This window comes from Atractosteus spatula, chromosome 13 (genome assembly GCF_055471065.1).
Source record: "Atractosteus spatula isolate fAtrSpa1 chromosome 13, fAtrSpa1.hap1, whole genome shotgun sequence".
Lineage (NCBI taxonomy): Eukaryota > Metazoa > Chordata > Actinopteri > Semionotiformes > Lepisosteidae > Atractosteus > Atractosteus spatula.
The window spans coordinates 35,856,499-35,871,111 of NC_142718.1; the positions used below are offsets into that span (position 1 = coordinate 35,856,499).

At 46.7% G+C, this 14,613-nt stretch overlaps 1 protein-coding gene across 2 annotated transcripts in view; it reads right to left on the bottom strand.

The window, feature by feature from the left end:
* The window catches only part of abca12 (ATP binding cassette subfamily A member 12), an 89,459-nt gene that overhangs the window by 16,501 nt on the left and 58,345 nt on the right, over positions 1-14,613 (bottom strand). For both annotated transcript variants that reach the window (XM_088930585.1, XM_088930584.1), the window contains exons 40-59: positions 13,069-13,208; positions 12,704-12,823; positions 12,461-12,551; positions 11,846-12,025; positions 10,423-10,738; positions 9,658-9,772; positions 8,794-9,123; positions 8,230-8,299; positions 7,871-8,005; positions 6,936-7,091; positions 5,681-5,864; positions 5,287-5,505; positions 4,630-4,826; positions 3,828-3,985; positions 3,004-3,240; positions 2,589-2,730; positions 1,766-2,012; positions 1,573-1,662; positions 1,338-1,431; positions 402-529 (exon numbers count right to left, since the gene is read on the bottom strand). In XM_088930585.1, the coding sequence (XP_088786711.1) occupies positions 402-529; positions 1,338-1,431; positions 1,573-1,662; positions 1,766-2,012; positions 2,589-2,730; positions 3,004-3,240; positions 3,828-3,985; positions 4,630-4,826; positions 5,287-5,505; positions 5,681-5,864; positions 6,936-7,091; positions 7,871-8,005; positions 8,230-8,299; positions 8,794-9,123; positions 9,658-9,772; positions 10,423-10,738; positions 11,846-12,025; positions 12,461-12,551; positions 12,704-12,823; positions 13,069-13,208 (3,349 nt within the window). The remainder of the gene's footprint in view (positions 1-401; positions 530-1,337; positions 1,432-1,572; positions 1,663-1,765; positions 2,013-2,588; positions 2,731-3,003; positions 3,241-3,827; positions 3,986-4,629; positions 4,827-5,286; positions 5,506-5,680; positions 5,865-6,935; positions 7,092-7,870; positions 8,006-8,229; positions 8,300-8,793; positions 9,124-9,657; positions 9,773-10,422; positions 10,739-11,845; positions 12,026-12,460; positions 12,552-12,703; positions 12,824-13,068; positions 13,209-14,613) is intronic.

Here is a 14,613-nt window from a genome sequence, read left to right on the forward strand (position 1 = left end):
GCTAAAATAGAATTCATCAGAAGTAGTGAATAGAGCATTGGAAATCACTTGCTTTTGGCTGCAAAACATTTTTTTTTCATTTAAAATGTCATAAACTCAGCCTCATTAATTTCTGTCCAAAATAGTTCCCCCCAGATTAATTTACTGAAAACCCAAATTACCAGTGAAAAAAAGTCATTCATCTTCCCCGGCGAGCAGTACTACATCCGATCTATAGTAACAGTGCAGATTAACATACTGTACACAGCACAGTCCGAGCTATCACCGCATTCCCACGTAGTTTTAAACCGTAGCTTTTAACCCAGGCCAAAGAAAAGAAATCAGGAAATGTGGAAACCCAGCAAGGAAACAAGGAGAGAAACAAGCTGGCACAGGGTTTGCTGTACTGACTCATACCGTACCTGTCTTGGATAAAATTGTTGGCAGTTAACAAGAGGTACTTCTCTATGTTGACCTTTGTCAGGTTGTAGACGATCTGAGATGATGGATTCCTCTTGCTGGGGGGCTCAAAGTTGAACCTGGGGCAAGTCTGAGGAAGAATACATGGGCAAACGTAGTGAGATGTGCAAGACTGAACCAACAGCCCTGAGAGGGGTAAGGGATTTGGATAAAGCTGTGCTGGAATATCATTTCTAATCCCTTAGAAGTTAATGTAAACTATATGAGATGTATATATATAGCTGTATATAAGATATATACTTTATATAAGATTATATTGTTAATAAGTTATGTATAGGGGTTTGAACTGGGTATTGCACACTCTGCTGAACTGATGAAAATGTGATATTTAAGAAGGAAAATGCAACTTTTTTTATTTCAAAAGGTCCTTTAACCTTGAAAGCGCTGTTACTGTACGAAACTGTTATGCAGAGATTCTAATGGCTTCTTACAGATCCCTAAACTGAAACGTTACTGCCTGCTCTCTGTTGGTAGACTTCTCTCTCGCACTTCTGTTTCCTCCCGTGTGGAACAAAACCCCTGGAGAAATTTCGGGACAGTTCTAGCAAGCTCAGCAGACTCATAAAACGCCTCTTCCTTGTCATCTGGACCATGCATTCTTCTCAAAGCCCAAACAGATGTGCGATCATTTTTAATCCAGATCCAGTTTTATTCCAGCAAGCTCTGATGATATGAAAGTCACACAGGGAAGACATCTTGAGTAAAGAAATCTCCAGCAGGTCCAGCACAGCGGATCTTCAGCTCTTCATCTGTCAATTTCTATATTTCCTGTAAAGTGCCCTCAAAACTGAATTTAAAAAATTCCCAGTGACATGCAGCACTGGGTTCAGTGGGCACTGCCACTGAGCAGTGTTTACACCGAGCATTGGGCCTCTCACCTGTACAGTGCTGGTGCATTCACAGATCCCATTAGGAAGGGACATGTTTCCACTGCTGGTCCACTCACCCAGCTGGCTGTCTTTCAAACAGTATCTGTTGGAGAAATCACAGCAAACACAGTAGAACACATTGAAACCAAATGTATGTGTTATGGATTTACACTGTTTCAATAAATCCTAGAAGCATGCCGGGTATGGCAGAGCAATAGTTAAGAGGGAACAGCGGGATACGTACTGACTGGCCGGGTTCTCGAGGCACACGTTGTCTATTCCAGGGAATGACATCATGCTGTTGACCAGGGGACTGGAGCTGGGGTTGTCATTGCTGTTGAGTGGATAACATCAGGTTATGGATGAAGACTGTGCAGCTATTTCCTAATACTAAAGAGCGCTGGTGAAGATCCTGAAAATGCTGCAGGGGGTCTGACCTGAAAAATGCATATTGTTGGCCATCAGGGTACAGTGCTGGGGAGAGCCTCAGCTCAGGGAAGTCCTGCAGGTTGCTCTTGATGGTGCCCAGGCCCATGGCAGCAATGACGAACAGGACGGGCAGCAGGATTTGAGAAATGAGTCCCTTCCAGTTCCGGCGCGAGTGGTGTAGCCGCTTTATCAGCATAGCTAGCACACACTGACCAATCAGAGCCAGCCCTTCCACAGAGGCGGAGCCTGTGAGTGCTGGGGGAGGGGCATCAAAAAGAGAAATAGATGTAAAGCTGGGAACTGCCCAGTGCAAAAGCCATTCATCCTTTCATCCTCATTCCTGGTAAAAATGTTTTTTCAGCAAGTGCTATGCTGCCTTCCACACTACATATTCATCAGATGGGAGAAGAAAAATAGCAGGAAACTGCTTTAATAGTATGGAAAGAGACATAAATGCCAAATACTTCATAACAGCATTAAAATAATTTTGAAGTAGTTCAGGTAGGCAGCTGTGTCTGCATGCAAAGGCTGCAAAGGAACAAGCAAATGTTCATTTCATGCTGAAAAGAGAAGAAATTAAACATAGCATTTCGACTGTGGAGCCTTCCTAAGGTGCTTAAAATAATTTTGCAGCTTTTACACCAATGCTAAAAGAACTGTCAAAAGAATTTGGGTTTCTGTGTGTTAACTTTATCATGGATTACAACAAAGGTGCGAGACTCTATAGTTTACATAGTTGCTTCCGGTACGGAAAATGAAAAGGATATCTGTGTGTGTGGCAGGGTTCTTCTGGTCGTTTGGTGACCAGTACTGTATGTCGCGAACACACACCCTCTTTGTCGCTGACGGTGTAGCTGCTGGATGAAGTCTCCTCTGGCATCCCATCACTCTCAGCTGCCAGGTCTATCACCCGATTGGTCCGCGACCAGGCCCGGCTCTCCTCCTCCTCATCGCCTGTCAGCCGCAGGAAGACCTGCCGAAACACACACACGCATAGCGCCACCTTGAGGACATCCCACTGGCTTAGAAGGTAATTATTAATCCCACTCATCCTCTCCACACAGAGGTTAAATGAACTTTTAAGCATGAGATTGTGGACAAGTGTGCTTTTAAATAACTGATTTAAAAACTCTGGATATGCCCCTGTATTTCCTTTACTGGATGTTACCCTCTGTTTTGAAACTGTGTGTCCTGAAGGCTGAATGAGTGTTCAGAGTGTGTGGGTGGGGGGTCTGAAAGTACTCACCTCCTCCAGTGTGGTGTCAGAGATACCGTAGCAGCCCAGCTGGAGGGAATCCAGGTTCTTGTCCAGACTCGTCAGCAGGGACCGATAGTCCTCGGCATTTTGAGAGCTGAAGGGAGGCAGGGAATAAACCACATCGCCCACCTCCCCCTCCTTCAGCCGGGCTTCCGGGAGGTGGGACTTGATGAAGGTGCTCACTTCCTCACTGTTAAACCCTGCGTCCGAGCCTGGGGTCTCCGCCTGTCGAGACAGGGGGTGTAGGTTTCTGTCATTTCGGGGTGTGCTGTGCAAACAACCGCTGCATTCATGAAATAACCTGACAGCTCGGCAGAGTAAGGCACACCCGTCTCACATGTATGGAAATCTGTATGAAGGATCAAAAGGTCAACTTCAATACACGTGCTTCTCCATTCATTGCCATGGCTTCTTCTCCAGCTCATCTTTGAAATGCCAATCAGAGTAATTAAAGGGTAGGTTTTAGAATACACAGGGTGCTTGTAAACATTGGTGTGTAATTCAGAAAATCACTCTTACGGTGTGATCTCTGTGAGCCCTCTCCGTTACAAAGTAAACCTGTTTTCAAACCTTCACCGAACTGCATAGTGACTCCTGGCATCCCTGCCAAGGCATCAGGGATAGAGGGAACAGCTCTGGAAGTCAGGGGAGACCTTGAGAAATGTCCACCCTGCCAGGTGGGCAGCCAGAGAAGAGGAGATGTGCAAATGAAAGGGCGGCAAGAGACAGACAGGGAGGGCAGACAGAGAGGGAAGGGGGGAACGAGGAGCAGAGAGCAGGAGGAGTGAAAGGGCTGAAGAGGGGAGTGTCACCTTCTTGGTCAGGGTGAGGCTGTAGCCCTGCCCCAGCTTGTCCTTCAGGAAGAACGGGGAGCCACAGCACTTCAGGCCCCCTCGCTCCAGGAAGGCAATGCGGTCGCTCAGCACCTCGGCCTCGTCCAGGTGGTGTGTGGACAGGATGATGGTGCGTTCTGAGCACACAGACAGACACCGGGTCAGACCGCGCTGGTCAAAGGCTCGGCCTGCACAAACTGAAGACCAGCTGCCCACCTGCTGCTTTATATGGAGTAGAAATCGTTCAACAGTGTTTTTGCTCTTGGTTTGTCTCTCTCAGTGGCATGACAAAACTATTCTTATTCTCCATTTTGTAAAAAGTATATATTTGTGGTAAGGTTTTTTGAAGGACCAGAAGCGATTTCAATGCAGCGTTTTCTAACATGTTTTGAGAAAGGAGGAAACATAACCTCTTGATTTTAGAAAATGAAAAAGAGAACACATCTAGTGCAAAACTGTACATTGCATTTTTGCATGTATTTCGATGAAAACAGGAATGAAAAATGACTCCAAAGTCTGTAATCTAATACTGGGATCTCAGGCAGAACCAGTACCTGATGCTAGAGCATGGAAGGCTTCCCCAGTAACTGGGGGTGCAGGAATGAACTTGAGCAGCAGAGAGAGGTGATGTATAGGTCTCCGGAATGGGCTCAGGTCTCCACTGGGACTAAACTCAGATCCCATCAAGATGGGAGTCATGGGCTCTATGACTCAAGATAGGGCTTAAATAATAGAATCCCTGTACGACATATAGATTCTTCTCTCCCTCTCCCTCTCCCACCTGTCTTGTTCTGAATGACGATGTCCCAGATGCTACGTCGAGAGCAAGGGTCCACTCCACTCGTGGGCTCATCCAGGACCACCAGTCGCGAGCCCCCAATGAAGGCAATGGAGATGGACAGCTTCCTCTTCATGCCGCCCGACAGCGTGCCCACGCGCTTGTGCCGGTGAGCGTACATCCCCGTCTCCTGCAGCGTCCTGAAGAGACATTGAGCAGCGCTAAAGTCTGCTGCCCAGCAGGGGGCTCCACTCACCCCTTTTTTGGCTTTTTTCACCAAGATTTGACCATTTTCTCACTTGTGTACAAGTGTATAAAATGTGTACAAATTCAGACGATCACACACTTTACACAAATGCTGTCTTTGGATGTTGGGAAATGTTGAGGCATTAAGCTCACTGCAGTCATGTTTAAATACACTTTATCAGTGTGTTAGAAATGGATACATGGATTAGAAAACAAACTTTTTGCCTCTTCAAAATCCGATCCTCATTTTCCGAAAGGGATTTGTAAATTCCAAAGATGTATATTTATTACAGGGCTTAAAACAGTTCCAGAATTTCAACTGGACCTTACCTGCAACAGAACATGTTTGCAGTGGAGGAAAATGATTTTAAAAAAGCAAATTCCATGTCATTGCCCAGGTCAGGGGAGACTCACTTTTTCACTTGCTGGTGCAGTTCCGCTTTGCTCCAGTGGGGGGCCTTGATGCTGCCGTACAGTAGGAGGTGCTCCTTGGCGGTGAGGTGGTCAAAGTGAACATCGTACTGCATGCAGACTCCCAGATCACTCCGCACTTCTTTGATGTAGGTCTGCATGTCTTTACCGTACACAACGATCGAGCCAGAAGAGGGACCGAACAGTCCAGTCAGGAGGGACCTGTGTGCAGAGACACCCAACAGATGATCAACGGACATGAAACCGGACAGCGGTTCAGCCAGCGCTCAGGATAAATACGTTTAGAACAATTCTTATATTGTATATGGGCAGGTTGTTAAGTACTCTAACATCTGAAAAGGCTAGTGACTGGGGGAGAAGAGGGCAGCTGTCTCACATGGTGGTGGTCTTCCCTGCTCCGTTGTGTCCCAGCAGTGCGGTGACCTGGCCTTCGTAGAACTGCAGGTTGAGGTTCCGGATGGCAGTTCGGCTCCCGTATGTCTTGGTCAGGCCGTACAGTGCCACGCCCACAGGCAGCCCCGCAAACTCAGACTCCGCCTCCGAGACGAACATGTCCCCGTCTGCAGCGAGAGACTCAAGTCACGCAAGTGCAGAGAGAGGAGAAGACATGGCCGGCAGGGACACAGAAAAGACAGCAGAATAGGGACAGGGTATCAAGTTCCTCCCTGGGGCCTGCCTTTGTTCTCCTGGTGTTTTTGTTTTGTACTTAATCTTCTCAAACAACTTAAATGATTCAGCTAGTTGAGCTTTGGCCATGCACAATCTCCTGTCAGCTCCTGAGGTAAGCAATGCTCTTGCCTTCACGTGTATGTGCTGCACCTAGACAACGCCCTGAGCGCTAGAGCAGAGTTCAATTCGTCCAATTAAGGAAAAAGCAATATAAGAACCGTTATATATGAGAGGAGGCCATTGGGCCCATCTAGTCCTGTTTGTATCTAATAAGCTAATACAGTAGCTAGTACATAATTTAACCAAGAATCTCATCCAGCTGTTCCTTGAAAAAAGTCAGGGTATGGGCTTCTACAGCTGGGCTGGGTAGTTTTCCACACTGCCTTGGGTGCAGAAATGCCTACCGTTCTTGGTTTTACATGCACTGCAGACTGTCAGAGTAGGGCATTGCATTAAGCCTTGGAGTGTGTCTGTCTGTTCTTCTCTGGACATATTCCACAGCAGCAATATCTTGCTGCAGCAAGGTGACCAGAATTGTATGCAATATTCTAAGTAACACCTTTCTAATGTTTTATACACTTAATGCTGCATTTAAATTCAATATTTTTATGTATATATATAAAAGGTTTACAGTTTATATTGCTTCCCGACATTGTCTAAAAGTTGTGAATCAGGTGTCAACATAAAGACTTGAATATGTTTCATAAGTAGCCTTTTTATATATTGTACATTATATTGTATATTTTTTGTATTTATAGTTGATGCGATTGCTGCCTGCATGCAAAACCCTGCACTTGTCTACATTTAAGTAGTGATAATAATTGGGAAATGAAGTAATAAGCATCCTGAAGATCCACAGGAAGTGAAAGCATTTGGGACAAACAGAAACGTCGGGGGTGGCAGGAGGCTGTGTCTCTGAGGACTGGGCGTGCCAGGGCGGACGGGTACAGAAGCAGCAGTACCTTTCTCCTTGGGGAAAATGCCCTGGTTCTGCTGCATGACGTTGGCTAAAAACAGGCCACGCCCCTGTGTGGGAGTGCGCCTTCCACACCCACAGCGATCTGCCCAGAAGGACGGCAGCACTGGAAAATACCAGGGGGCCGCGATGCCGTATTTGCCTGGCAGAGGAGAAAGATGATCATTACATGGACTAGTGGGACTCCCACAGCTGCTGTACTGGGAGTCAAAATGAGAGGCTGTTTTATACAAGACAACAGTACTGTAGGCGATGGATATTTCACCCAATTCCTACAGCAGTTCAGAAAACCTGCCGTGCAAGAGGCAGAGAGGGCTGTGTGCTTCTCTGCTATATCCTGCTTTCTCAAGCATAAGTTAAAGTAAACAAAGGCATCCCATATTCTGGTCTATGATGTACATGTTCAAGTAAAGAACACAATTTCATATTTCATAAAACAAAATTCATAAAAGGCTTAATTTTTACCATGACTCTAAGTAATAAACTCTTACTAGTATCTCTCTACTGCCCTAGGGTTGTCACACAAAAAACATACTTCTGAACCATCCAAGCTGAAGGCTATTTCTTATGCTATTTGACCAATGAAAAAAAATGTTTTCCAATCACTGTCTCCAATTCAGAGTCATGGGAGAGCCAGAGCCTATCTCGGCAAGCAGCGGGTGCAAGGCACGATACACCCTGGATGGGACACCCGTTTATCGTAGGGCAGACAGTTTCAAACACAGATACAGATACATGCGTAAGCACTTACACCAGAGCCAAGTTTTGAAGAAAAACATGCAAATTAAAAATACATCTTTCGTGTCCTCTATTCAGAAAAACTAAAATTTGATCACTACAACTCCAAGAAACTAAAGAGACGGTGAAGGTGTGGTGAGTATTCCGCAGAAGGAGTGTCCAAGAGACGTGTGTACAGTATACCTGGAAAGACGATACGGATGTACCAGCCCATGATGAAGTACAGCAGGGAGTCGATCAACAGCAGCCAGCACATCCAGCCGAAGGACGATGTGTCACCGGACAGCGGGGAGGTGTAAGAGTTATTCCACTGGAGCCCTAAAAAAGGGAAAACAACAGTCTGGCAATGAGGGCCTTGATGCAGCAGAGTGTGACTGCTTGCAGAAACCAGCAGTATTCACAACACCCCCCACTGGCATGCCAGTGACTGCAGAAGCAGCTCTTTGTTTGTAGTGGGCCCTCCGACTCGCTGACGATACATTACTGGTGCTAATCATCCCTGCATGCAGCTTGCAGTAAAACGTTACAAAAATGGTACCTACCTACTCCTTGCTCCTCATAGCGAGCAATGTATTGACTGGCGTAGCTGAAGCAGGTTGGTGAAAACAGGCCCTGCGGGATAAAATCATCAGATGAGCCAATAGGCAGTGTTCAGCGGCTCTTATTTTAGCCACTTGCTGTATATAGTCAAACCCTTTTCTCAAAGAGAGCCTTTGCCTTGAAGTCATGAAATGTAACTACATGGTTATTGAAAGTGTAGAACTGCACCTAAAGGCTCCAGTTCCAGAAAAGGCCGTGAGGCTGAATGTTTTGAAGTTTGACAAGCTACAACACACTGACAAGAGAAGGATTGGGGGGAGCTTCACATGTCTGAGCACTAACCCTAAAACACATTTAATACAAACCTTATAAAATAAAATCCACTTCTGATCTCAAGGGAAGGCAGTCAGGTCTTCTTCTAGAACTGATCTGATTAAATTTCCAGCGTTTATGTCATGTGTTGGTACAGTAAATGGGGAAAAGCAGCTGAAGGTCTCTGTGGTGTTGTGCCATTATAAAAGCAGGAAGCTTGACCATTGAAGTAAGGAAGCTAAACCTGGACTCACCAGCAGGGTCTTGGTGGAGAAGCTGAGGTTCTGCTCTAAGGACATCACCACGATGAAAGGGAAGAAGAAGATGACATAGATGAGGCTGCCGCTCAGCCCAGCAATGTTGGTGTGGTCGAAGAACGAGCTGACCAGGAAGCTGATGGCCAGGATGGACAGGCCATAGTCACACAGGTACAGGAAGAGGATGAAGCCGTCACTGCTGGGTAGGATTCCACCAGCCTTGAGGATGATGGTGAGGAAGATGATGGCAATCAGGAGGAAAGCTGCACCCTCCAGGAACCAGGCGAAGAAATGGCTGGCAGGGTTCACCCCCATCATCTTCATGTACTGCACAAAGGAAGAGCTGGGATCAATTCCGTGTTCATGGATTTTCAGAGTAACTTTCCAGTTAAAACATACTATTTTATTCATATTGTTGCAGACATTCTTTCTGAAGTCCAATTTCTGTGCATGTTTTAACCCCTGGGAAAGCTTTATTAATTCCTCTAATCCTGGCAGGCACAATTTATAATAATTGTGCCAAAGTAATAGCATGCTAACAGTTTAAGCCGTGAGAACAGATGCATCACAGGCGGCCCCTTCACTCTTGTACAGATCGTAATTGACTGCAGCTGCTAGCAGCTTCCGCTATTCCACATACTGTACATGACAGTGTGTCCAGTTTGTACTTTTCCAGCAAGTCAGTTCCAGGGCAGGTGTGCAGGTACAGGCAGCCCCTTCCTTGTGCAACTGCATTAATTATCACTCATGCCCTGTGCAAGAGGGCTGTGCCTCACCCCAGCATTAGGATGAGCTGGGAGTTTCTAGTGGCCCGCAGTGGTAACTGGGGGTCTCAGATAACGAACAACAGGCAAGTCCCACCTCGTGGAGCCGCAGCTCTCGCTCGTGGACGAGCTTCTTAACGAAGTCGGCGACGAAGAGCACCCAGGCGATCATGAGGACGAGCGGGAAAGCGTACGAGATGCTTTGGAGGTAGCTGCAGAGGATGAGAGATGTCTTTTAGTGTGTGGAAGTCAGCAAGATGTGATGAAACCTCAGCTAAACATCAGGCACAACTGAAAACTGTCACATCGGAACTCCACCATGAAACATTAATAATAATAATTCCATACACTTCTATAGCGCTTCTCTGGACACTCCACTTAAAGTGCTTTACAGGTAATGGGGCTCCCCTCCACCACCACCAATGTGCAGCCCCACCTGGATGATGGGACGGCAGCCAGAGAGCGCCAGTATGCTCACCACACACCAGCTCTCAGTATGGAGGAGAACAGAATGATTAAGCCAAATAAGAGATGGAGATTACTGGGAGGCCCTGATTGGTATAGGCCAGGAGGAACTTTGGCCAGGCCACTGGCCATAACACCCCTACTCTTTTCTAGAAACGTCCTAGGGATTTTTAATGTCCGCTGAGAGGACCTCGGTTTTATGTCTCATCCAAAGGATGGTGCTTTTTTACAATATAGTGTCCCCATTACTATACTGGGGCATTAGGGCCCACTGAGACTGCAGGGAGAGCGCCCTCTACTGGCCCCAATAGCACCTCTCCCACCCAACATTAGACATCAGGGTTCACTTGTAAAAGCAAATACGAAGGAGTCCTCGGCCCTGGAAAGGAAGTCTTACTCGTCCTTGTTGTAACAGGGGTAGGGGAATGGCTGCAGTTGCACTGCGGGCTCCTCCACCCTCCTGCCGGTCTGCAGCTCCATGATGGCGCGGTCGATGCTCTCCTGCAGGTAGACAAAGCCGCGGGTGTAGCGCTGGTTCCTGGTGGGAGAGATGTAGGAGTCGCGTGCCCACAGGAGGTCGCGCGTGCGGTCTGTCCTCATGGTGTTCTCGATGTGCATGCGGATGGTGTAGGCCACCAGCGGGGGCAATGACAGGCCAGTGTCCAACGAGCGCTTCCGCCGCCCAGGGTTCTTCCGGAGGTTGAAGACGACACCTAGATCGCGGGCAGAGTTTGATCAGCACACGCACACTGGCTCGGTGTGCTAGCAGAACGTCTGACAGGGTGGCGTACTTTTATCCTTGCCCAGATCATGTGAATCTTCTTTCACTCTTTTGCAGTTACAGGCCCAGGCCACAGCGCCCCCTGGGCTGCTCACCATGACGAGGTAGAAGCCCACAGAGAAGGGAGAGGAATCACTCCTTATTCTCCTTCACCGGGCAACAAAATGCTACCAAACTTATCTCGTCAGCATATTCTCTGCACATTTCAATATCATCAAATGACCAGAAAGTAAGTACGGAAAAGTATTTGAAACAAAATACATTTTGATTTTGATATATCTAACTATTAAAAAAGCATCTTATTTCCAGTGTCAAGGTAACCCAGAGTTTGCTAATCTACTACTGTACAAACACCTTGCAATTGGAGGCTGTGTCTCTATGTCTCAGTTCACAGTGGTGACCCCTGTACACACATAAGGGCGAAGAATGAGGTGCAGAGACCTCCTCTGACCTGCCCACCCATCAAGTCAATCATCTTGTCACGTGCTACAGGCACAGTCACAACAAAAGGAGATTCTTCGCCAATGGGAGTCAAGGCACATCCAACACTGATTGCACTGAAAGCCAGTAAGGACCTAGGAAGCTCTGGCCAACTAACCTACAACCTTATCCTGCCCAGTGCTGCTTGGGTCAGCTCATCAACATGACTCCAGCATGATCATATCACTCTTTGAACATAAATTGTGCCGTTTTTGTTTCTTTCTTTCCAAGCTTTCTGTCTCAAAGTGTGTTTTAAGCCAGGCACTTCATCGCTTCTTCATCTAACTTTACAGCTGGGAGCTCAAAGATTTGTGGATTCTCTGCTCAGCAATTAGGTGCTGAGAGGTTCAGCCATTTATGTCTTTTCTGCATTGAGGTTTTCCAGTAGATAACATGGTTAAGGTGAAGTGCAGCACAGGTTCAACTGAATCTCTCCCTGCCACAGAATTGGCAGATGGATAGATACTGTCTCTTTTGCATGCTGGTGGCTACCCAGCCAGCAGCCGTGAAGCTTGCACGGCTCTGCAGGATTTGTACGGCGCGCAGATTGAGTGCTCACTGGCATAGAGGTCGCGCGTCTGGGTGAGGTCCAGGGCCAGGCTGTTCAGCTTGGCGGTGGAGTTGAGTGCCTGGAAGCGGTCAAAGCTGACACAGGAGGAGAGGTTGAGCATCAGCTGCGAGAGAGTGGTCATCTGCTTCAGCACGTTGCTGTTCTTCTGCAGCTGGGCAGACACGTTGGCTGGGAACAGCAAGGGAAGGAAGTGAGCGGCCCAGGCATGCACATCCCCTTTCAAACCTTCTCGGGCCATTGCGCCAGCTGACAGACTGCCAGAACCATGTTAAAAATTGCTAAATTCCCATTTTCCCTGCTTGCTTGGCATTCTGCTAGATCTGCACCGTTGAGCGTTTAACAGTTGCTTCCAATATGAGGAGAAGTGCCCCTTGCCCTGGAGGATAAGGTCAGCAGGGTTGAGGGTTATATCACAGACTGACACTAAAGAGACTGAAAGGAAAAGCCATAACATAACATGAATATTTGCCATTTTGTAAATTTTCTTGAGGGGATCCAAGTCTTTTTTTTTGTTCCCTGCGGTGATCTCAGACATTATTTCCCATAAAGAAAAATTAAGCAATAGCAAATGAAGAAGAAATTTGAATTACACGGTCTACTCACACAACCCCTGGAGAGTCTGTTTCATCTCATTGACATCAATATTGGCCTGTAAGCGAATGAAATTCTGCACAAAAGTGTTGTTGAGGGAATTCTGTGGAGAAAACAATCCTTATCAGATCTGCCAGCACTCAGTGTGATTGGTGATGCTGCATGTATTTCAGAGCATCACATGTATAAAAAATGAGTAAGCATCAGTTTTCCTTCTGTTCAACAAAGCATATCACAGTGTCCTTGATTTCCTACCTGAAGAATCGGAAGGGTTTTCTCCAGCACTTGTACAGAGTCCTGAACATAGGATGATGATTTTATCCACTCTTCAGCGTACACCTTCAGATCAGCGAACTGCTGTAATGTGGCGTTAGACTGAAAAGTGACGGCACACAGTACATTCAGTTAGAAAATGGTGCTTTATCATGCTCATCACATCTCAAACACCCATTTCTTGTGTTCTAACACAGCTCCTGGTATCTGGTATAGAGCAGAGGTGTATCAGAATTGCCCATCACTGATGTTTTAAATGGCATATGCAGCTGCGCCCCTGTGCCTATTCGTGTATCTGTCGCTCGTTGTGTGTCTATGCGGCCGTCGCTATTGGAGGTGTACTGTACCTTCTTCATGATGGCGGCTGTCTCCGGGGTATCAGGGGTGTACAGGATCTTCCCCAGCAGCATGGGCTTCAGGAAGGCCCAGGCCACAGCGCCCCCTGTGGTGTTCACCATGTCGAGGTACAAGCCCATACAGAAGGGGGCTGGGGAGAGGAGGAAGAGAAGGGGGGGGGTTACTCCTTATTCTCCCTGACCGGGCAAGAAATGCTACCAAACTTATCCCCAAGGTGTATTTTCTGCACATGTTCCAATACAATCACATGACCAGAAAGTAAGTGTGCAAAAGTGTTTGAAAACAAAATAAACTTTGATTTAAATATATCTAACCATTAAGAAAAGCATCTTATTCCCAGTAAGCATAAACAAGGTACTCTGCATAGACTGACAGCCCATCTGTTGACTTATGTTTTTTCCTAATCAGATGCTGAACAGTGTCCTTATAGTGCATGGTTTACCTGACCAGATGTCTTTAATCTCAGCACGTGAATATGACTGTATCTGTCACGGTCGACATCCCTTCCTCCAGAGGGCGCTCTAATCCTCTGTAGATAGTCCTTTTAATTATTACTTCCTGGTGTGTCTAGTTAAGTAGCTTATTCAAGTTTTCCTCCCCCAGCCTTTGGGGCTCAGCTTTGGAAAATGGTTCACGGGGAAGTCTGAGGGCCAGTAGTAGTCATCCTGACCTTCTGAGCCCGGGGCCTGGGACGAAGCCCCGTATTCCTGGTTCTTGTTTTTTTGTGTGTTTGTTCCGGTTTTGTCTCCGGATGGACTTCCCGATAATGGACATATGGACTGTTTCCTGATTCTCCTGTGGACCTCCCTGGATCTGTTGCAATGGATACCCACCCTTCACTTCTGCACAGATGTCTCTATCATCACTGTGAGCACCAATAAACCTTGTGTGTCTTCCCTCAACTCTGTTCCCTATTCCTTTCCGGATTTGCCACCTCGCATAGGTTCTTAAAAAACTCTTTCCATGGGAGTCTCCCCCACCAAGCGTTACAGTATCTTTCCTTTTCACTTTCGTGACAGTGATGTACGGAATGATTTTATTTCCTGGGAGACTGGAAAACAAAAGCTTTTGGCTTGTAGCTGGGATAAACACAAGAAATGTTCTACCTGTGCACCTTGCACAAGACAACCTTATAGTTCATGACAAGAGACGATCTTCACACACACAGATCACTAAAGAAGGCATTGCATTGTGAGCACATGTTCCTGTGTATTTCATGAGTGCCACAAACCTCTGCAGAACAGGAAGGTTAAAGATGGGAAAACAGTTTCACTAATAATAACATCCCCTGGTGCAGGATCCTTAGGTTGATGAGTTTGTGCTGTTTACTGATAGCATGATTAGTAACATAATACATTCTCACTGAGAGTTTACATACAAATACAGCTCACAGACTAGTCAAACTTTGTCAGACAGCACAGCTTGGAGTGGGGTGGTGTTGGCAGACACAGCACAGACTGAATCAGCAAGGGGTTTTCTTACTCATCTGTGCCTACAACAGTGTCCCTGGCCACGAGCTACACTGGTTTGGAAAG